The sequence below is a fragment of the Pelobates fuscus genome, chromosome 3 (assembly GCF_036172605.1).
Source record: "Pelobates fuscus isolate aPelFus1 chromosome 3, aPelFus1.pri, whole genome shotgun sequence".
Classification (NCBI taxonomy): Eukaryota; Metazoa; Chordata; class Amphibia; order Anura; family Pelobatidae; genus Pelobates; species Pelobates fuscus.
This window is the reverse complement of record NC_086319.1, coordinates 67,358,316-67,382,340: the sequence shown is the minus strand read 5'-3', so window position 1 is coordinate 67,382,340 and position 24,025 is coordinate 67,358,316. Positions and strand designations below refer to the sequence as shown.

Genomic DNA, 24,025 nt, shown 5'->3' with positions numbered 1-24,025 from the left:
ATATCTGTTCACCACAATGGGTAATATCCATAAACCTTAAAATATTATCACCAACGTGAAATGACCCGACACAGGACTGGACGTAGTCAGACGATCCAAATGTCTGCTCAGATTTGTTACTAGTAAACAAGCTAAACGTTCAAGACAGTTAGTTCAGGTGCGATAATGATAGGTGAGACAAAAGATCTTGAAGGAGGGCATTCTAGGAACATTCGAGAACTCTTTACAAAATCGCTTGCAAAGTGACACAAAGCTGGTTTTAATGAGACATATTATGGTCATTTCTCCTACATGTGTTATTCTACCAGCAACTGTTGGTTAATGTATATTTTAAATCTCTCTGACTCCCCATGTCCTTTTTTTATTAATATATTTATTATCCTAAACTCCAAGGTCAATCCCAGCAGTTTTGTATGTGCTCCAATTCTAAATAAATAAGCAGTAAAACCTAGCATGACCCATGCTGAGCTCTTTCATGCGCTGATTAAATATCCAGCAGAACTCAAATTTTGTTAAAGGGGAATTCTTTGTATGAGTAAAGAGTTAGCCTTTTACTGACCTAATTTCCAAGTATTCCTTAACCAAATGTAACTGGACACCAGGGAAATGTTTTTAATCTATGAATATCTAACTAGCATCCTGTCCCTCTCTGATCAGTTTTGGGTTTACTTATCAAAATTTGCAGCCTGTCCTCATAAAGAATGGATTCATGCCTCTGTAAGCTTCATGATGTATATTTATTTTAAATCACTAACTCTCATATCTTAAGATGACGAAAGGGGGGGGGAAGTACAATGACTCCAAATGGTTTAATAAAAAGGGAAAACATTGTAAATCTAAAAAAAACTATTTCTTTGGAATTGATTTTTCAAAAATCTGTTAAAAAAAAATAAAATAAAAAACACTCTCCCTAATCCCCATCCCCTCCAGCACAGAACTACATAGTGCATATCTAATTGCAGAAATATGTCAGAAATAGGATCACTAATACTTCTTATAGGTTGGAGACGTTAATGCAAATACAGAGCAAACATTATAATAATAATAATAATAATTAATTCCACAATCACTTAGAAACAATGTAAAAATAGGAGTAGAGAAGAAAAGTATAAAAAAGAGGAGAAACTGGAAATTGACTCAACTGAGATTTTTAATGGAAGTGGATATTACTAGTGAATTCCAAATGGATTTTAAACATCCCAAATAGAAGTAATATAGTGTTTAATCTTTGATGTTATATAATATTAAGCTGCCTCAGCTTTTAACTATGTGCCAACAGTTGGTTTGGGAACTTAAATTTCCATGTAGATGAAGTTTCTTTAAAGGTTCCCCTATATCTATTGGTAGCATGTCTAATGATAAAACATAGGCGAGTGTAGAGTGGTTTACCTTGGGTAAAATTGGGTGGATTACATACAACTAGCCTGAAACATTGGGCAGCTTTACTTGATATGAGCTATAGTTCCATGCAAGGTACAGCCTACCTAGCATTTGAGGGGGTTTTCACATTAATTGTAAAATATAGAATTAGGTAATGTTCATACATTTTCCTTTTACCCTTCAGAAACATGTTTTGGTGCTATGTTAAGATGACCCATAATAAATGTGTTGATAATATTTAGTGGTATAAATAGGCAGCTCTAACAGGCAAGTCTCACTGCTCTCGAGACCTGCAATGGGAATATTTCCAGGCACATCTTGAGAGAAGTGAGTTTTGCATATTAGACCACTCTGATTGGTTGGCTTACAAACTAACCAATCAGAGCACTCTACTGAGATTTCAAAAAGCATGAGAAAGCCTTTATAAAGACTTTCACCACCTTCAAACCCTATTCTGCGCAGAGCCGTTGTAGGGCTCACATGGATTTATTTAATTTTTTGCGTTGCGTTATTTAAAAAAAAAAAACCCAGACCGTTTTTGTGAATCAGATGTTTATATTTAACTTAGTAGCGGCAGTTATTGGGGATTGTTATTTTGCCTTTTGTGGGACTGAATGTATTCTTTTTATTGGCCCTCTCACTATTTATTATGGTGAGGGAAGGTAGGTAAGGACATTTTATTTTATTGGGGATTGGTTAAGGGCTTGGGGATAATAGCATGTTCATCCATCCCTTGTGTATATATATATATATATATATATATATATATATATATATATATATATATATATATAATTAGAGCACCCACCATCTATGGATTTTTACGTTTTATAATTAAAGCCACCACCCACCACCCATGGTCCCCCATCCCAGGCTAGCAGGGGTGTTTAATAAGTAGCCCCCACCTGTAGTCTGGGGGACATTAGAATGTGTCCACCCCACTCATTTTTGTTTTTGTTATATCACAAGCGGGTGGGGGCAGGGGATGGACAATGGTCTGTCCTCCCTCATTATTCTTTTAAAGTCCTCAGCCCATGGTTGCGGTCACAAGGGGACCTGCCCCCTTCCATGCCCCCAGTATTTTTATAGGTGTTTCTAGTGACTTGACAACAATGGCTGCTCAGTCCCTAGTGTTTAAAGGGATTCTCCAATGCCAGGAAAACAAACCCATTTCCCTGACACTAGAGAATCCTGCAGTACCCCCTGGCCTCCATCACATGTGGCCTGAATCCAGATGTCCCTCGGCGCTGGAACAGGCTCCGCCGACACTCTTCCCCCTCCGACGTCAGCTGGCGGGGGAGACCTAATGTGCATGCGTTCCAATGGCCGTGCGTGCATTAGACCTCCCCATAGGAAAGCATTATTCAGGTCTGTGAGGACGTCCAGCGTCAGATAACGGACCAAAAGTCTGTTACGATTACGGAAGCGCCCCCAGTGGCTGTCTGTGAGACAGCCACAAAGGGCAGACTTAGAGCTGCAATGTAAACATTGCAGTTCTCTGGACCTGCAATATTTTACATTGCAGCACCAAGTGCAAAAGGGTCACAGCACCCAGACCACTTCAATTAGCTGAAGTGGTCTGGGTGCCTACAGTATCCCTTTAATATATATGCCCCTACCGTCATGGCTGGTGCAGGTGTAAGGGAGGTTAGAAACCACCCTCATATTTACATGGGGATCATATTGACCCCAATAGGTTTAATGCTTATTATTTGTTTTACATTTTATTGTGGCAGCACGTTATGTGTCATCCCATTCTGTACGGAGTAATTTAAAGTTTAGCGAATAACCCTGTAAATCTTTATGGAATATTCCATTTTAATCTAATTTTAGCAAAGTTTTTTTTGTTGTTATTTCCTCTGTATTACTGCAGAGAGCATAGAGAGCAAAACTGTGAATAAGTATCATAAAAATTAATTGGATCTGTTTACCAAATGAGATGACTATATGGAGTAAGACACGCTTCTTTTTTCTCTATAATGGCTGAATCCACCAACTCCTCCAGGCTGACAGAACTTTGGCCTTTCAAGGCAAACAAGGACGTGAGTCACATCATGTCCATTCAGGGTCATATATCTGCAGTGGTTAAAGTACCCTGCAGTCATTCTACATCTTTGTGCTGAGCCTTAAACAACTGAAGCACATTAGATCATTAGATTGTACTTGAAGATTTACAAGGTTAAAGCCCCAACACAAGCTCGACAATAATTTTCCTTCCTATCTCAGTTAAAGCGATACTGTAGTGCCAGGAATACAAAGCTGTATTCCTGGCACTACCGATCCCTCTGCCTCCCCGCTCCCTGGTAAATAAAGGGTTAAAAAAGCATTTTATTTACTTACCTGATCCCAATGCCGATGTCCCTCGGCGCTGGGTCGAAGCTCCGCACCCTCCTCCGTCCCGCGACAAGCAGGGTCTAATGTGCATGCTTTGCAAAAACACTTGTTTTTGCCCAAAATCAGGTCAAGGACAAAAGACTAAACTATTTTACCTACACAGCGCTGTGTGAGAGAGACCCTGCTCTTTCTGGGGTCAGATCTAACAACACCAGTTTTGATTAAGGATTTCAGTTTTTTTATATTTTGCTCTACATTATGGCATCTTTTCACAACATGTGTTACAACTGTGTTAGCAAATAAATCCCCTTTTCAGCAGGCTGGAGAGTCTTTTGTTGATAATACTATTATAAGAAGATATCATAGAAATCATGATATATATATATATATATATATATATATATATATATATATATATATATATATATATACAAGTAATAAGTAAAATTACTTTATTATTGTTTTAAATATCAGATATGCAAAGTGCAACATTCTATTGTTCTATGGGCTATTTATGAACACCATAGCTAATTTTTGTTAAGTTCCAAAAAACAGAAAATGTGCATGATTGATGTCATCTCGTATTTTGCAACAATTGTGAAGCCCTTCGGGCTGAAAGTAAAGCAACATGACAGAAATATAATTTTGTATGGTCCATCACTTTTATACCACTCTTCCTTTAGAAAACATGACAAAACATACTGCCCTTTTTAATAGCTCTCAAGGACAAAATCTAATGCCCATTGTGAAGGGAGATTAGTCATGAAATCTAAATGGGATTTCCACGCAGTATAAATTTTTGTTTCTGAACTCATTTATTTTTTTTTGCCATTTCAAATATCAAATTATTCTTGTAAGCCTTAAAAATGTGGACTGTATCCAGTTCGTCAGTACAATAAAGGCAGAGAATTATTTTATTTGGATTGTTGTGAAAGGACACAATGTGGATTAATTTTGATGTACTGTTGGTAAAATGAAGAGTTCTTTACTTCTGTGTTTCATAATTCTTTAGTATTCTTGTTTAACCCCTTAAGGACCAAACTTCTGGAATAAAAGGGAATCATGACATGTCACACATGTCATGTGTCCTTAGGGGGTTAAATGGTATATCTTGTCTTAAAGGAACACTCGAAGAACTATAACCACAATAATGGGTTGTAGTGCCCTGGCGCAGTCCCATTATAATCTGTTAAACTGTTTTAGCACAGTTTAACACTTTCCCAGGTCCCACCATTCACCCATGCTGCTTCTGCTCTTTGTGAGATTGAGAAGCCAAAAGCCAACGTAGGCGCCCTGATACTCTCAACCAATGAATGAGTTCCTATTTTGAACAAACGGACATCTGGCTTCTTTAGCTTGAGAAGACTTGAAGCAGTGTGGGCGCCCAGCAGAATTCTGGTAAATGTCAAACCGTGATATGGCATTGATTTTATATTTTTTTCTATAAGATTTTTAAATGATTTTATAGTTTTGGATGAATTTTTAATATGATTTGATATTTTGAAAAATATTTGGATATGTAGATTTTTTTATATATTGATATATATTTTATATGTGATATTTTATATATATATATATTTTTTTTATTTTTATTTTTTGGATTATACAACATATCATCAGATAATATTTTGAATGTGTTTACACGCTTGTACGTGATAAAACGAAAACTAGAAACAAAACACACAAAATCAAATCCATGTAAATGTAGCAAATATATATCAGTCCTTTCAAATGTCATGTGTAACAGAAATCCGTGCCAAAAAAAATATTCTCTGAGTTTTCTGTACCCATTGGTGAATACATATTTCAATACCGGTTTACAGAGGTCGAGAATGTAGAATTTGTTCAGTAACACATCATGTTAATAGTACACTTATTGAATGTTAACAGGTTGGCTATATAGAAGTATTCAGAGTGCATTGTAATAACCTAGTTGTGAATTAAGAACTTTATCATCATAGCAAGTAGACATCTCATTTATGACCTGGTGGAACTCTCCAAGACATGAAACTGAAAACCTATAACAAGATATAACATGGTAGGAATAACACGGGTAGGTGCCAATTGGGATTTTAAACCATTCCCACCATTAGTAGACTTATGAGAGGATTACGTGTTAAGGGTGTGAGCTGTCTATTAAAACAACCCACAGTGTGAAAATGAAATATAAAATAAGGTAAGAAAAGGGGAGTGTCCATTTAAGACTGCAATATTGGACTGGAGGGGAGATGACGTAGACGCCTCGTGGGTGACCTTGCCGGGTTCCAAGTGAGCGCTGAAGCCGGAACGCTAAGCAAACACGGCGGGGAGAAGCTCTAGGCAAGTGTATTGATGGTTGGAGACGTTTGCTGAAAACTATTCCCGGGACTTGCAATCTGCAGACGGGCTCGAGTGGGGAAGAGGAAAGTGGAACGGCAAGACGGCGAGGAACAACAGTGAAGGGTGCGAGGACACGCTTAAGGAAACAAGCGCCGAAGCCTTGGAGTTTTAATTAATGAAAAGGAGCAAGGACCGAAAACAAACCAAAAAATAAAGGTGACCAGAAGACTGAATTGGCGTGGTAAGGTGAAAACTGATTTATAGTACCTGCCTTAATGTATTTTTGTCCTAAACCTGTCACAATATAAGGGAAGACTTCCCTGTTTTTAAAGCGGTGTTTAACCCTTGCGTGGCAATACTGTTTACTGTACGCTGGGGACTGTGAATTATATAGATAAAGCGTACAGTGCCACATTAATCTGCTGTGGGGATAAAGTCTAAAAAGAAAAAAAAAGGCGAAAAGAAAAGATACCTGTTTGTGCTGCTTAAGATTTAAAAAAATCACTGTATTCTCAAATAAAAACATTTCAAGACTTATGCTCGCAAGCAAGATTGAATAGGAAACATAAAATAAAATATGCCTGGGGCTTCCCGATTCGTTTGAACCTAAACTACGAAAATCAAAAAATGTAATTTCATAAACCGCAGACGCTTTAACAATGGCTTCAAGAAAAGAGCTTAAACTAAGAGAAAAGACATAATAAGAGAAGAAAACCAGTTTAAACAAGAAGAAGAGACCGAGAGGGAGACGGGAAAAAAATTGTGAAATTGGGTGCTGTAATGACCCATTTAAATAATTTATGACTTGAGTAGGTTTTTTTTTTTTTTTTGGTATAGTCGAAATATTGATGAAAAGGTTAGCAGCTGAAAGGAGAGGAAGGAAGAAGGGAAGAGAAAAAAAAAGGGAGGAAATCAAATGTAATCAATATTCATAATATTCTCTCTTGACTCTTGATAAAGGCGCATTATAACGCCGAAAACATGCGTCGAGGAGGACGCCATTATAGGCGATTTTTATTTTATTAAGATTTCCTAGAGGCCCTGCCATCATGCACTTTGCCAGGATAGTAAGCTTAGCTTCTTTATTTCTTTATTTTAGAGCTGCCTCGAAGAAGTTAAAGAGATTTGAGGGTGTTAGGATCTGTGTGGGACTGATTCTGATATTTATATGGTTGGGATTTACCTTTACCTCTAAGCACTTGTACCACCCTGGGTATTTGAGTAAGGTTTATGGATTAGGACCTTTAGAAAGGTATCTCAATAGGTAGTCTGTGGGGTATGCTTTAACCCTGGTTTAGGTGCCTTCAGACACAGTATTTACCTAGGTTAGCTATCTGGACTAATCCCATATATATACCTCTCATATATATTTATTTTGATCCAGCCCTTCTGGGTGACTGCTGTTTTTTTTTTTTGTTTTTTTTTTTATCTTTTTCTTTGCAACTTTAATCAGGGTTGTGGTTTGTAGTGGGGAAGGGGGTAGGTAATTATTGCTATGAAATCCTACCCTTCTGTTTTCCCTTTTAAATCCCATATTCACCCTCTTTTAAGTGAAGTTTTCTCTCATTATTAAGGTGGGGGTGGCAAATTAACACTCTATACACCTACCCTCCTGTTCCTTATAATCAGACTCTACTAATATACCAGTTTACTTCCATTACCTTACATTATCTCTATCACTGTATCTACCCATACCTTTAATTCGCCTTTTTGAATATCTCTAATATTTCCAATATCTCTAATTTTCAAAATATATCTAGTTTTAAACTAAATGCTAAGCTTAATTCTTCTGATCCCCATAGACTGCTGCTCTTTAATTGGCTACATTTTAGCCTTCCAATTGGAATAACATTTTAGTACTAAACAACTGTCTTTCTTTATACTATCTTTCTGCTTGGGTTGATCAAGAAGTAGTATATGTTCTCACGTTTGCTGTGATTGATATACACAAGCCAGATAGGCAGACCCCCTAGGTTTCTCCTTTTTAATATTACACTTTTCACAGGTCACTTTTGTGTTTTTCACTTTTCCTTTTTTTTTTTTCTCACTATTATGTAATGTGCCCTTTAAATACTAATAAAGTTTATATTTAATGTTTTTGTTTCTTACCAAATATAGTGGGTTATACATGTTATATGTGGGTAATCTAACCTGTTTTTGAGAATTGTTGCCCATAGTCGTTTGACTTGGGACCCCCTTTTTTTTCAAAGAAAGATTTGTTATTCTTTTTTCAGTTCATAATATTACATTGTATAATCTGAAATTATGATATGAGTTTAGGTAAAATATGGAAATCAATAAGAAAGGAATTCTGTCAAGTTTAGCACCGAAAGCTGAGGGGTTTCAAGGAACCAGCGCTTTTATATTATCATGTAAATATTAACACTAAACGAATAATACATAGTCACATAATTTACATATACACAACTTGTGAAAAATCGTTTTAACAGGAAAAGTAAGGAAGAAAAAAAGGGGTGAAAAAGTGGAAAGAAAAAGAAAATAGTATAAATCACTTAAAATTATTAGATAGACTCAGGTAGACTCATGAAAGATTTAACACAATAATTATATACACAAGTTTACTTAGTGTTAAGCAGATGATTGCACATACAAATTGAATGAGTGATCCCGAGTATGGATTCTAGTTATTCAGTTATTTAGGCTTTTTTTTTCTCTTCAATTTGTCCAATTGTTCAAAGAAAGAAGTAGACTAAGGGGCTAATATAGAGTGCCCTAGGGGATTAGGTTACTGTTCATTTTAGGAGGCCAGTAGGCTTAGATAGGTGATTTAGTCGACACTGTGGGGAGGTTATCTTTAACAAGTGTGTTGGGGAGAGAAATTCTCCAGTTGATTAGAATATGCCTAGTGTAAGGTATAGGATGTTTGCGTATGGCGGTTATACTGTCATTTATGGGCAGTTGAGAAAATGTTTTATGTTTATGTTTTGTAAAGCGATAAATTCCCCAGTCCTTCCAGTTGAGAATTTAAGTCGTAGTAGATTAAATAGCAGATTAAGTAGTAGATTATGGTTATTAGATTGGCCACAATTAACGCTCAGAGGATCAATTCACATTTTGAAAGATACACGATATTAGAATTTATGAAAAGGTAACATATTTATATTGGGGCCCCAAGAAACGCTATGGACTATGTAGGACAAACGTAAATTTAACTTGAAACTCTTTCCTACAGTTATAAGTGCAGCTCTTACTAATAAAAAAAAGAGGGGTGGCTTTTGTATTTTCAAAAGATATCACTTTAAATATTATTCATCACGTTTTGGATATTGAAGGCAGATTTATTATTTTAGTGTGCAAAATGAATAACCAAAAATATACGTTGGTTAATATTTATGCTGCAAATACGTCTCCAATTTAATTTATTTAAAAAGTTCTGTATAAAATTGACCGTCTTATATCAGGACAGGTCGTAATTATTAGGGATTTTACCTGTATTTTAGACCCTGATTTAGACAAAAGATGGGAAAAAAATAGAAATCTATTGAATAATGCTAAAAGATTTTCGGAAATAATTAAGCTTTGTTAGACTGTTGGCAGATTTTCCACCCACAAGATTTTTCTTGTTTTTCTAAGTCATTTAACTCATATTCTAGAATTGATCTGATATTAGGGGATAGACCAGTGGCAAAGAGGATCAAAAAGATATTTATTACAACAACCTCTTGGTCTGACCATAATCCGATTAATAATCACATTATAAGATATAAACCGGAATGGGCATTGAATGACTGAGTGCTTAAAAATGAGAACAATATGAATCAAATTAAAGAGTTAACGGATTTGTTTTTTAATGAAAAAAGAGAGAAAGAAGAAACAGCCCCGGTGACTTGGTGCGCATATAAATCCGTCATACGTGGCCACCTCATAAACCTAACCGCTAGAAAAAAAATAATGAAAGAAAAATTCATAAATTTAGCAGTTATTGTAACTGAGCTCCCTGTACTCCTGGCTGGGTACCTCTGCCAAGGACCGCTTCCTAGCTGGAACAGGGGACAAACCACAGCACTTCTGCTCACAGTCGCCGTGGCTTGACAGGGGCCCTGGAACTGCTCCCTCCTGGAGCCAAATGGTATACTTGCTCTATCCACCCACTGGACGACACTCAATCCTGGGAGCTCTAGTCCTTACAAGGACTTTCCCCGTTGAATCCTCCACACTGGAACAGTGATTAGTGATTGGCCCTTTCCCCTCCCAGTAACCAGATGACATAGTTCTGGGAGTACAAGCTGGAATGTTTTAATCTGGCCAAATGGCCTGCTTTTATACAATTTCAGACACAGTTAAGCACACCACTGACCCTACCACACAAACAGGATAATCCCTCTCCTGGACCTAAGAATGGATAAGTTACAAGTTACAAACTCCTCACCTGTGCCTGAGAGATAATTAGGTCAGGAACTGAACTAACTAAATTATCTCAAGGCACAGAAAAACATACAATATTACAAAACCCAAAAAATACCTTTAAAACCTTAAGGACACATGACGTGTGACATGTCATGATTCCCTTTTATTCCAGAAGTTTGGTCCTTAAGGAGTTAAAACACAGAAAACTCCCACAAAAGTTACAAACCCCCGATAGCCCCGATCTGGGTGACCAACATATCCAAAAATCTCCCAGATCGGTTCAGGGGTTTGGAATTGCCCTGGAAGTCATAATTTTGACTGACCGTGCACATGGTCCTATGCCCAAAACAGTTCCATGAAATCAGTGCTAACGGTCAGTCAAGTTCGGTAGTTTACGAACAAACAAACTACCAAACGGAATTCATAGTTCTACCTTGGAGCTTGGTCACCTTTTTTGTGGGAACATATACACTGAACAGTGCCCTTCTAAGTCATATGGAACCGAATGCAGGCGATGATTGAAGTCCAGCGGTGTTCAGGAGTTTCTGTGTCCGATTTTAGTTCCATGAACTCGACGACCAAACACTGCTGCCTGCGTTCATGTGAACTAGATGGCCGCCACCTCGTGGTTGTTCATATAAATTGTGGCCACCCAGACGAACAATTACAACACTGTGGTAGAACTAGTAACAAGGTGTCAATTGGGCTTAACAAGCTCCGAGGTGGTCACTGGTTCGTGCAGTTATTCGGTTCCTGAACAGCATAATCCTGAATGATATGAACAGAGTAGTTTGCAGTTTAGTTTGTATGGCCCGTAATCCTGGGGCAGGAGGCGGGCTAGCAGGCTCCTCTAGGAGCTCGTGGCAAACTACCAGACCACAGGGCATTTGTCACAGTTGTATACAATTTTTGATGATTTATGTTATCAAACTAAACAAGCACCTTCAATACAGCTCTCTAATAGAATATCTGAGACTGAAAAATGTATTAATGACCAACTAATTATAAAGTCTAATAAAGCTCTAATCTTTTTAAAACTGAAATGGTACTATCTGGGTAACAAAGCAGATAAACTTATGTCCAAACGTTTAAAAAAAAAAAGAAAACGCTAAGAGAATTGTTAGCAAGAGCATTGATAACGGTGAAACGTTATTGAGACCAGATAAAATAGGAACAGCCTTTTGCACATTTCATCAAAGTTTATATAACATAGTAGATAGGCCTTCTAAAATAGATATTAACATATATATTTCATTACCAAAACTTACACAAAATCAACTATTATACTTAACCCCTTAAGGACCAAGCTTCTGGAATAAAAGGGAATCATGACATGTCACACATGTCATGTGTCCTTAAGGGGTTAAACAAACCATTTATAGAATCAGAATTGATAAACGTTATTGATAAATTAAAAAGGAATAAAACACCTGGGCCGCATAGATTTAATAACTTTTTTTACAAGCTAATAAAAAATAATATTGAAAATCTTGGAAAATCTTCCAATATTCCTAAACAACTATCAAAGGCAAATATCGTTCCGATACCGAAACAAGACAAAACCCCAGAACTAATTAGAAATGACCAACCTATATCTCTGCTGAATATAGACACTTAACTGTATTCGCATATGTTGGAAGAGAGATTGAAAACCGTAAATGACGGTCTGATAAATCGAAATCAAGTGGGATTTATCCCGGACAGATCATCAATTCATAATACTAAAAGATTGATAAACATCCTAAACGCAGTACAGACGGCAGGGTCTTCCTTGCTGACCATTTCGTTAGATGCAGAAAAAGCATTTGATCGTGTCAGCTGGGAGTTCCTGAATTCTACTGTCTGCGTTTGGATTGGATTCTATGAACAAATAAGGGCACTTTATACAACACAGACTGCCATAGTTTTTGGCCAATGTTTTACTTCCAGTTGGTTTTCTTTAACAAATGGAACTAGACAGAGGTGTCCCCTTTGCTTTATATTTTGTCAATAGAACCCTTAGCTGTGGCCATAAGACAAAAGGATGGTATTTTAGGTTTTAATCCAAACAAAAGCAATATTAAGATAAATATGTAAGCCGATGATGATGTAGTGTTAACTCTGCAAGAGCCGGTACAATCATTATCACAGCTTATAAAACCTATAGAAGAATTTGCAAAGGCATCAGGATATAAACTAAATATGGATAAGTCAATAATTCTACCAAGCAATATCTCTAACAAAGTTAAAAAGGAAATTTAAGAAAAAAATTGATTTTACTAGGCATGTGCATGGGTAAAGATTCGGTTCGGTTCGGCACTTCCGAAATTCAGCAATTCGGGACTTCGGCAATTTGGGACTTCGGTTCGGCATTTTCAAAATTTTGGACTTTGGCAATTCGGCACTTTGGTTCAGAACTTCCGAAATTCAGGACTTCGGGACTTCAGCACTTTGGGAATTCGGGACTTTGGCAATTCCCTAACCCTACCCATACCCCTAACACTACCCCTAACCCTACTAGGGTTAGAGGAAGGTTGGGGTAAGGGTTTGGGGTACGGGTAGGGTTAGAGGAAGGTTGGGGTAGGGTTAGAGTTAGATTCCTGTCATCATGCCCTTAATTTTCCCTCCCTCTCCTGTTTTGCCACTTCTCAGAAATCCAAAGCACTTCAGAAATTCAGAAATGCGTCCATTTGGTTCAGTTCGGTTCGGCACTTCCGAAATTTGACACTTCAGCAATTCCGGACTTCGGAAATTCAATTTGGCACTTTGGAATTTCGGCAATTCGGAAGCATCCGAATGTCTGAATTGGCGAAATTCATTTGAATTTAAATTCAGACCAAAACAAATTGCACATGTCTGGATTTTACATGGCCAGAACATTCATTTAAATATTTGGGTATCAATATATGCTCTGACCCAACCAAGATAGCCAAATGTAATTTCCTCTCTTTAATTTTTATAATATTTATTTAATATTCCTCTCTTCAATTTCTATAACAAACAAATTATTAAAAGAGAGGAAAACATTATTAAATCATACATACTACCAAAAGAGTGTCTAGCTCAATTTTGTGAAAAAGTAAAAAGAAATGTTGTCAACCCACATTGCAATAATTGTGACACACATCTCCTGACAAATAAAGCTGTATAACAAAAGAAATATTATTTATATGATCCATCACATTTAGGCCATTCTTCCTTCAGAAAACATGCCATACACACACTGCACTTTTTAATAGTTCTCAAGGACAAAATCTAATGTCCATTGGGAGATTAGTCATGAAATATAAATGGGATTTTCCAGCAGTATAAATTAATTTACTCCTAAACTCAATTATTTGTTTCCGTTTTCAATATCAAATAATCATTGTAACTCTTAAAATGCAGACTGTATCCAGTTATTAGTAAGTACAGGTAACGGTACAGAATTTGTAAGAGATCTTTTATTTAGATTGTTGTGAAAGGACAGATGCACAATGCCTTTTTATCTGTATTGTTGGTATTATATATATCTTCACAAGTCAAAAGCGATTTACTTTATTTTTTTAGTAATTGTTTCATACCTTGTTTAAATGGTATTTCTTATCTTAAAGTATTACTCAAGCACCATAACCACTACAGCTAGTTGTAGTGCTCTGCTAAAGCAGATAATGCTGGGATGACACCAGGAAATTTTATGAATGTTAAATTGTGTATTTATCTGAAATTTGTGAAATCTATTTGTGAATATAATTTGATATATCAAAAATACAGATGCCTGTTGTCATTATGTCATTGTTTATACATAAGAATGAGTTTACGGCAAATGTTTTAGGGGTTCATTTTCTATAGAATTAGATTGCTGAGAAACATTTTATTTTTTTTATTTTTTTTGAACGTGCTTTCCAAGCAAAGACCTCGAAAGAAAATGCAACTACTGGAGAAATCATTGGATATATTATAAACATTCCCTTTTTATAGAGAATGAAGAATGCGGAGAACCATATTAAATCATCCCAGCCGTACAGCCATGCCAAATACAGTGCATGTTTAGATGAGTTTGCGGACCACAGATGTATTGCTGAATTGAAAGGATTAACCAGCATGTCTGCCCAGGCATACCATTTTCAAATTGTAATACTGAATATAATTTTCTCTTGGCTGCCTCTGCTAAAGCCTTAATGCTTCTTTTAAATTACGGCGTTCCTCTAGTTAATTAAAGTGGTCTGCAAGCACTGTCAGATCATTGGAAGGTTTAGTTGGGAATTTAAGAAGTATGCAGTGACACTTGGAATGCCGGCCGAAAGGAAACTAAATAGATGTTCAACAAAAGATTCATTTACAAACTTGGAATGATCTACAGAGTAGAACAGAGTCTGTCTCTGGCTTGTGTAAACTCCAACAGGCAATGCTTTAAAGCAGTTTATGAAAGCATACCATCACTCTGGATACATGCTCTGTTTCCAAAGCTATCGGCTATATCACAGTCTTTACTGTAGTTATCTTTTAAATTCTCCCCAGCATGGAAAATTCTGATTCAATGTGTTTAAAGAGAACCAGTTGTGAAAGCACAATTTTTTCATTCACAGTAGAATTAAAGGGGAACTATCGTGAAAAAAAAAAAATACTTTTGATATTTTGTGACCATTATTACATGCTGCTTTGCAAATGTGTAATGATTGCTCCTTAGTTTAAGATTTTGTAAAGTTTGTATTTCGTTTTCAACGTTTTCTTTCTCACTTCACTGGAATACGATTTCAGGGAGCATTGGTCATTCAATCTCCTTGAAGCAGTAAATATCAGGCTGCTTCCTGTCCTCCAAATTATTTAAAAATCTGACTGCTATCTGTAAATTCTGAGACTAGTTAGAGCAACTCAGATAGTTCCCCTTTAAGGTGCATACTTTTCATTAAAAATACAATACAAATTCTAATTTAAGGTCTATCTACAAACTGAAAATGGCAACAAGGCATGTATAGATGGCCCTGCTGAAGAATCATGGGGGTTGCAAATGAAAAATAAATCCTTAAAAAATGAAAAAATATTGGGTTTAAACACGTAAGTTTACAGGTTAGGTAATTTACTAGGCTGCTAAATTACCACAGAATTTCCAAATTCAAAAATACATTTTAAAAAAATGACATATAGAGGCATGGCATTTACGCCAGAAAAGGGCCTCTTTTTAGAGGCCTCGAAACCGCAAACACATATACTAAATACGAAATGGCGCTGTGGTTTTCACAGCTTTCTATAAAGTTTTGATGCTATAGAAGCAAGTAGCACCAATTAGTAAAACACAGTTTTGGCATAACTTTGCAGGTATGCCAATATTTACACCATTTGTCTCTAATTAATGAAGTTGCAAGTGTGGTTATGGGATCTTTCCCCGTTTCCTCTGTTTGCCATAAAAATAATGTTCTTTCTCACCTTTTGTCCAGTACCCAGGCTTCCTCTGCACTGCTCACCTCTCCACCTTCTGCAATGTCATGGAAAAGGCATGGCCTCCTCCGTGATGGTCCAATACAGAGCTCCTCATACGAACACTGGGGACCTTATGTGCATGCTCAGTAAGTGCCATGTGCACATTCAAGGATTCCCATAGGAAAGCATTGTATTTAATACGTTCCTATGGCCATGTGGCAGAGTTTTACTCTGTAAGTGTAGTTAGTGTAAGCACCTCTAGTGGTTGACGGTGTGACAGACACTAGAGGAAGATTTTAACCCGGTTATGCAAAACAGTCTAGTTAAAAGGAGAGGGCCAGTGCACCCAGACCACTTTTTTGAGGTGATGTGGTGTTGGTGATTATAACACTGTCTGTATTAATGAACACACTGGGACAAAGCCCCTCATATTTTGGTATAAACTTGCTTTGGTGTATTGTGAAAGGACTCCTGGGATGAAGTTGAGCATTTGCCAAAATGTCAGAGATTGTGATCCAGTGTCTTCATGCATGACTGTGTGTATTTCTATACATGTCAAAGGAGTACTGAATGAATAATTTTTATTATTGAATATGTTCTGAATTGCAATGATTTATTGTTGTTATATCTATATGCTGCCAAAGCCATCTGTGGTCCCAGCAGTGTTGCGTTTAAGACCTTTAGTTTGTTACTTCTTTCATTATCCAAATTCACAACATTGGCAGCTTTCTGATGGTATGTAGCAATCTAAATGTTTCAATAAGTTGTCAGTGGTAGCTAGACCTCTTGGCTTTTAAGCCCTGCCTGCCATGTTAATGTTTCTTCTATGTTCTATTTTCAGGTGAGAGTTTACAATCTAGCACAGTATGAGCACAGTGCTGACGATGTGTTGGTTTTGGCCACGGATGGTCTGTGGGATGTACTGTCAAATGAAGAAGTCTCAGAAGCTGTTACAAATTTTTTAGCAAATTGTGACCCCGATGACCCTCACAGGTTTGTACTCATCTTTTTCGAACTATTAGCTGTATACAATATGGGAATTTGAAATTTGATATGCAATGTTATAGTGCCGTAGGTAGGATCAGTTGAATTCTTGGTTGGGTTAGTAGTAGCAGAAACTGTAAGGCCCCCTTACATCACTTTACAGATCCCCAGTTAGACCTCATCTTTATATATTGTGTACAATTCTGAAGAACATATTCCCAGAGGATATAAATGAGCTAGAAACTGTTCAAAGTACGGCTAATAAAATAATACATTCTTTATAAGAAAAATAAAACTTACAAAGAAATGCTTGATGACCTGAATATATATATATATATATATATATATATATATATATAGCCCAGAGGACAGACGGTAAAGAGCTACATGAGAACAAGGGGTCATGAGTTTAAGATCAGAGGATTTACAGAAAGGGTAGTTGGTCCATGAAATAGAATTCCAGTGGAAGTGGTGAAGAAAAACACTGTAAGTGAATTTAAAGGAACAGTTTGAGCAACATAACAACTTCGATATGGTGCCAGTAGGTCCCTGGCACTTGAAACCTTTCACCACTTCTTTTAAAATAATTTTCGAAGGGGTTGTGGGCGAGACCGAGTTAAACAGAGATGCAGAGCTGATTTTGAGGTTAAATCATTCGTGGATGTTTAACCCTTATTGGTAAGGAAGGGACATAGGCCTCCTGGTAATCATATAACATCTTCATTTTCATTAAGTTGTTATGGTGCCCAGAGAATTCCCTTAAGACTTGCTGTAAATGCAGGAGGTTATCATATGAGCAAATGGAGAACTAAGAATTCAGTAACATTATAATGTCATAGTTTGAATCACTCTGATATGGAAAGATATGGGTTCTTTCTGTGAAGGCACATTTGAGCTTAAACTTGTTTAAGGACACATGTGTCCTTAAGGGGTTAAGGACACATTACATGTTATGTTTATTCCAGAACTTTGGTCCTTAAGGGGTTAAAGGACCACTATAGGCACCCAGCTCAATGAAGTGGTCTGGGTGCCAGGTCCATCTAGGGTTAACCCTTCAGCTGTAAACATAGCAGTTTCAGAGAAACTGCTATGTTTACAATAGGGTTAATGCAGCCTCTAGTGGCTGTCTCATTGACAGCCGCTAGAGGCGCTTCCGCGCTTCTCACTGTGAAAATCACAGTGAGAAGACACTGATGTTCATAGGAAAGCATTGAGAAATACTTTCCTATGGACTGATTGAATGCGCGCACGGCTCTTGCCGCGCATGCGCATTCGGCGGATGACGTCGGAAGAGGGAGAAGATTCCCCCAGTGCCGAGGGAGACCGGCGCTGGAGAAAGGTAAGAGTTTAACCCCTTCCTCTCGGCGAGAGTGGGACCCTGAGGTTGGTGGGGACTATAGTGGTCCTTTAAGTGTGTGAGTGAGGGCATGGTATTAAGTCATTAGTAAGTAGTACTGCATTTAGTTTGCACTGGAATACCCTAGTTATCTACTAATTTGTTTGGTCTTCTCAAGCATAATGGTGACTAGAGGTTTGTGTTATTTAGAGATTTATAAGTGTTTTCATAGAAGTAATTCAGGATCATCCCTAGAGCATATAAATGTGCATGAACGCTCTAGTGGTCTTAAATAATAAATGTTACTGTCGTTTAATCTTCTGAGTGCTGATATAATCAATACAGGTTGACGACTCCAAAATGTAGCGAGAGCAACATTGATCTGCTACACAGCTTTCTACGGTTTAATTTTTTTTCTCTATTGTCTGCACACTTTTTTTTTTTTTAATCTTATTTTCTCTTGTCTCATAGATACACACTGGCAGCTCAGGATCTTGTGATGCGGGCAAGAGGAGTACTGAAAGACAGAGGCTGGAGAATTTCCAACGACAGGCTGGGTTCAGGAGATGATATCTCCGTTTACGTCATACCTTTAGCACATGGCAATAGACTAGTATGAGCTCAGCTATTTCATGTCGTAAATAGTTGAGGACATGGTCAGTTTTCTATTGGTGATGTACTGTTAGAATATTGTAAATGGAAACATGGAGGAATTTGGGCATTGAGTATTCTTTAATATAAACCATTCCATAACTTGTACATTTGAATCTCATACAGTGTATATTTAAATGCTGCTATCATTCTGTGATTCATTGTGTTGTTCACTGTTGTTACCCAGCCCATTTATTGATTTTGTGTTTTGTTTAAATGTGAATTATTTTCACTGTTTTACGAACATAATTAAAACCGCTGCTTGCAATACATCCAAAATGTATTGAAAGATGGCATGGTTTGAACGGGGACTAAAGATATTTAAACCATTGTATCCGTTCACAAACTTAGGTCTTGTGAATATTATATGTTTCTTAATTTTCTTGTCACTGAGAACATTCATCTTGAATGCAATTGCCTAATCTCTTGACATTAATTAACTCCATATTTGCCAATACTTTTGTAAAAGCTGATTTTCCATAACATACTCACATGCTGTGGAAAAGTGAGCAATAGGGTGGTAAACCCATGACAAAGTATAGAAAGTTAAGTTGTGTTTTACACAGCATTCAGAAAGATAAACTCCAAATAATTACTTAAAATATCTCTAAGAATTTCTGAAGTTAAATGCAATAAGTCAGAGACCTCAAATGGGGAAATATCTGCTTTAAATTTCAGAATGTGCCTCCGATAATTTGTTTTATAATTTTTTTTTCTTCTGATAAAATAGCACTACATATATGGACCCAAGACAAATCACTGGTTATTATTGATTCTTAAAGGGACACTATAGTACCTAAAACAACTTTTGCTTAATTAAGCCGTTTTGGTGTATAGATCATGCCCCTACAATCGCAATGCTCAATTATTTGCCATTTAGGAGTAAAATGACTTTTGTTTCTGTTGATGCAGCCTTAGTCACACCTCCCATGATTAAGACAAGCAAAGCCAACATGAAAAAAAGGTTTATTTTTTATTCAGAACTTGTTTTAGAAGTTTATATATCCTGCTCTATAAATTGAACTTTAATCACAAACAGGATTGTGGATCTCACTTTACAGGAAGTATTTAGGAAGGCTGTGTATTGTGCTGCATAAACTAAGTGACTCAACTCTAAAATGGCAGAAAGTTGAGCAGTGAGACAGCAGGGTCATGATATATACACCAAAACTGCTTAATTAAGCTAAAGTTGTTTTGTTGCCTATAGTGTCCCTTTAAGTACTTTAACATTTATGCTGTCAATTTCTCTAAGCCAACACACTACAATCCAGATCTTCTGTTTGCATTTTTAAAGGGTTATTATGCTACTTGTCTTGAGAACTTGTCTGATGCATTCAAATCCTTCTCTGTCGAGAGCTTATTGCCCTTTTATGTTTTATGTTCAGAATTATAAAGAATCAATTCTGCAGCAATTTAAAAAGCAGCCATTACACACATTGACCTTGATATGGAAGTTTGTGATGGCTTTAGGACTTGAAAGGACAGATAATCAGATCATATTTTTCTTTTTTTCTTTTTTTTAATGTTTTTTTTTACTTGAATATCTGTTCTATTACTTTAAAATGTGAAAGTTAAAGATGCTACATAGAAACTTATACTAGGGACACTAAACTAATGTTACGTTAATTTATGGGCTTTTCATGTATGATGGGATTCACACAAAGAACAATTCCAGCTGCCTATAAAACATGTATTTATATGTATTGTCTCCCTGCCAGAGGTCCCAGCCCTAGAGCTATCTGAAAAGACCACGCAATCTACCGTACTTTGCATACGTTAGTAACCTGCAGCTTTCCTACTTAAGCATGTGAATGTGTGGCTATGCTAATAAAAAAGAACTCCTACTATCAATTCTGTATAAGACAGCTTGAAGTGAGTGGCTGTCATGGCAGCCTGCATGTTTCACTATGATACGTGTCGCACTCGGTACACGCTCACATAACGTGTGTCTTAAAGTGACATACCATTTTATCCTGATTCTGGGATAACTGTGCTCTTAATAATATCTGCTATTAATTATTCACTTTATTTGGGGCAGTGTACTAATGATGCAACAACGTAGCAATCTTTAGGATAGTGTTGATACAACTAAAGGGAATTAAAATGTATCAAGGTGTTTGGTGGGTTAATTGCATTGTGCCTATATTACTGACGCCTCTTGTTGGTATAGTACCACTGGAGGGCACCTGGTATAAAGGTGTGTGCATGCAGGTAATTGAAACATGCTATTTCATATACATCATTACTGTTTATATAATATATAATATTATAGATTATATGTTTTATACATTATCGTGGCCAGCATAACGTTTTTCAGCAGTTTGAGCTACAGTGACTCTTTTGTGTGATCAGACCAGAAGGGCTAGCCTTTGCCCTCCATGCATCAGTGAGTCTTTGGCGCCCATGACCCTGAAGCCAGTTTACCGGTTGTCCTTCCTTGCACCACTTTTGATAGATACTAACCACTGAATACCAGGAACCCACCGTTTTGGAGATGCTCTGACCCAGTCATCTACCCTTCACTATTTGGCCCTTTTCAAAGTCACTCAGATTTTTTCACTTGCACATTTTTTCCTGCTTCCAACACATGAAATTCAAAAACCGACTGTTCCCATGCTGATTGATATATCCCACCCTTAACAGATGCTATTGGAACGATATAATGTTATTCATGTCACCTGTCAGTGGTTTTAACGTTGTAGCTGATCAGTGTATAAATATATATATATATATATATATAAATATTTGTGTGTGTGTGTGTGTGTGTGTGTGCATTTGCTCATACTGTGCAGTTTGTATGTACCACACGAATGAGAGCAAGATGTAAAGCTTTGTTGGCATTTTTAAGAAAAAGGAATACTCCAAACATTATAACCGCAGTGCCCCGGCCTTATCCCAGTGTAATTTGTCAAACAGTTTTTATAATGATTTAATAACCTCTCTGGGTCCCCTGGCATTGGCATTTAATTCATTATTCTTCTGCAAAAGAAGCCAGTTGGCTCTATTTAGCTAATCACGACATGGCTGATGCTCTCGGCCAATGAACACGGCCATGCTAATCCGTTTCTCCTGCAGAAGAATTCAGGGAGTAGAGGATGTGGCTGCAGGCACCAAGATAGATCATTTATAAAACTGTTCTAAAACTGTCAGATTATACTGGGACAGCACCAGAGCATGCCTGGCACCATAACCACTGCATGGACTGTGGCAGTTATGGTGCTTAGAGGATTCCCTTAAAGCTAATTTTGGGGGGGGGCAATCTAAATATATGGAATGAATTTTGATCAGTAAAAGCGGTACAGTAATTCTTAAATGCTGTATAGTTTTATACTCTCCGTAAGGTACCCCCTATTTGTCTTCCCAAATTGCTGCCAACTTTATGTATATTATATGTATATCTGATTATACGGAGCCTTACAAATGCTATATATGAAATCTCTGAGATGCTGTTGGATACATTATTTAATATTTACTTGATGTGCATCTATACTGTAATATTGGTTCAACTGGCAAAATAGAACGAATATAATGTTATAAATGTAGTTTATTTTTGGCATTAAAGGAAAACCCTGTTGAAAAGCTTAATTGAAATGAGGCTGTTCTGGTGCCAGGAGGTCCCTAGTGCTGGAAAAAAGACTATGGGTTTAAACCCTTTGAGAACAGTTTAACCCCTTAAGGGGAGCCAGCACCAGGGACCTCCTGGCATTAGAACAACTATTTTTTATTAAGTTGTTATGGTACCTACACTGTTCCTTTAATGAGGAAAACCACCTTGTCAAAACGAAGCAGTGTATATTTGTGCTTTATATAATTCACTGTGTATTTACTTCAAAATTGCATATTTGAAACATTTATTTATGTAATATATACATGAAAAATGTAAATGCAAGCTGTCACAATACCAAAATAATAACTTCATTTCATACAAATATGTAACAAAATAGTTTTTACTTCAGTTAGGCAGGCTTGCCACAACAATGGAAGTAATTCACGGAGGTGACATCCCATGATTACTGGTCATTGAAAATGTGGTTTTCTCTAGCTTGCCCAAGATTAGTGGGAGTTATACAGATTTTTGCAGGCACTTTGACCATTTCCGTGTCATTAATTCAGGTCTTCTCTCTAAATAGATATGCTAGGAGAGTGGCTGGGGAGACAGAGACAGCATGATTTTCTATCACCAGCTCCTCTGAAGAGACAAGGGTTACTCCAAGCACTTTGACCATTTCCGTGTTTTGAAATGGTCATGGTGCCTGGAGCCTGTTTGTGAAGCATTTCAATTAAAAATTCTGCACATACAGAGGTAATTGGTTTTGCTGGTGGTGGTGTAAGTTCACCTCTGGAAGCATTATTATTATTAGCTGCATCTTGTTCCATGCTGCTAATGTCAATTCTGTGCATAAAAAAATATCCAATGGCGGAATGGTCCTCCACTCGGTGGTGCTCTAAGTCCTCCCCCAGCCCTGCTTTAGTGACATTCTTTACCCTTGTGGTTAGGAGTAGTGAGTACACTGCAGTATCAGGCATCATGAAGAAATTTGCCTTGGCACTGAGTTGACTCTAAGTTGAGTTTTCATTTAGTTATTTATCATTTATTTATTTATTTGAAAGGGGCAGGGGAGCAAGCCACCAAGAGTTACAAAAACTGTTTTTTTCTGTTTTTTGGGTTGGAACAACCTTTTAAGGACAGCAACCGCGACAATCCCAACATTCCCAACATTCTATATAAGCTTCGGATGTGTAAGTTTCAAAGCGAAATCCTGCACATACACGTTCCTGGCACCATGACCACTTCAAATCACTGAAGTGGCCATGGTGATTGGAGTAACTCTAATAGAGAAAATAATGCAATCTTGAGGTTATGGAGTCATTCATCAACCACTCAACTATCAGTCACACGGTTTGTTATGATGTTTCCCGTACGCCTCAATGGCATTATTTTTCCATAATACACAGTTATGTATTTTACATATTTAAGATAAATCTTTATTGATCTGTTATAGGTTGATATCCAATAATTACTTTATAATATCTTGAGTGAAAGTAAAAAAACTATTGGTTGCTAAATACAAATAAGTAATGCCTATACTTACAGTAAAAAATAGCCGCTGATGTTCTCAACAGAAACTATGCAATGCTATTAAATGCTATTTTAAAGGTAAAATTCTCATTTTATGACATGAATACCTTTTAATAAAGCATTTACCTCTTCAAGGTTTCCTTATTTATCCTTAAAATATGAAATGCATTTACGCAACGTGAATGAACCCTAAT

At 36.9% G+C, this 24,025-nt stretch overlaps 1 protein-coding gene across 1 annotated transcript in view; it reads left to right on the top strand.

The window, feature by feature from the left end:
• PPM1H (protein phosphatase, Mg2+/Mn2+ dependent 1H) overlaps positions 1 to 19,830 on the top strand; it is a 215,291-nt gene extending 195,461 nt beyond the window's left edge. The window contains exons 9-10 of the mRNA XM_063447154.1: positions 16,622 to 16,773; positions 18,572 to 19,830. Coding sequence (XP_063303224.1) covers positions 16,622 to 16,773; positions 18,572 to 18,719 — 300 coding nt within the window. The 3' untranslated portion in view covers positions 18,720 to 19,830. The remainder of the gene's footprint in view (positions 1 to 16,621; positions 16,774 to 18,571) is intronic.
• Positions 19,831 to 24,025: the final 4,195 nt, after the last annotated feature.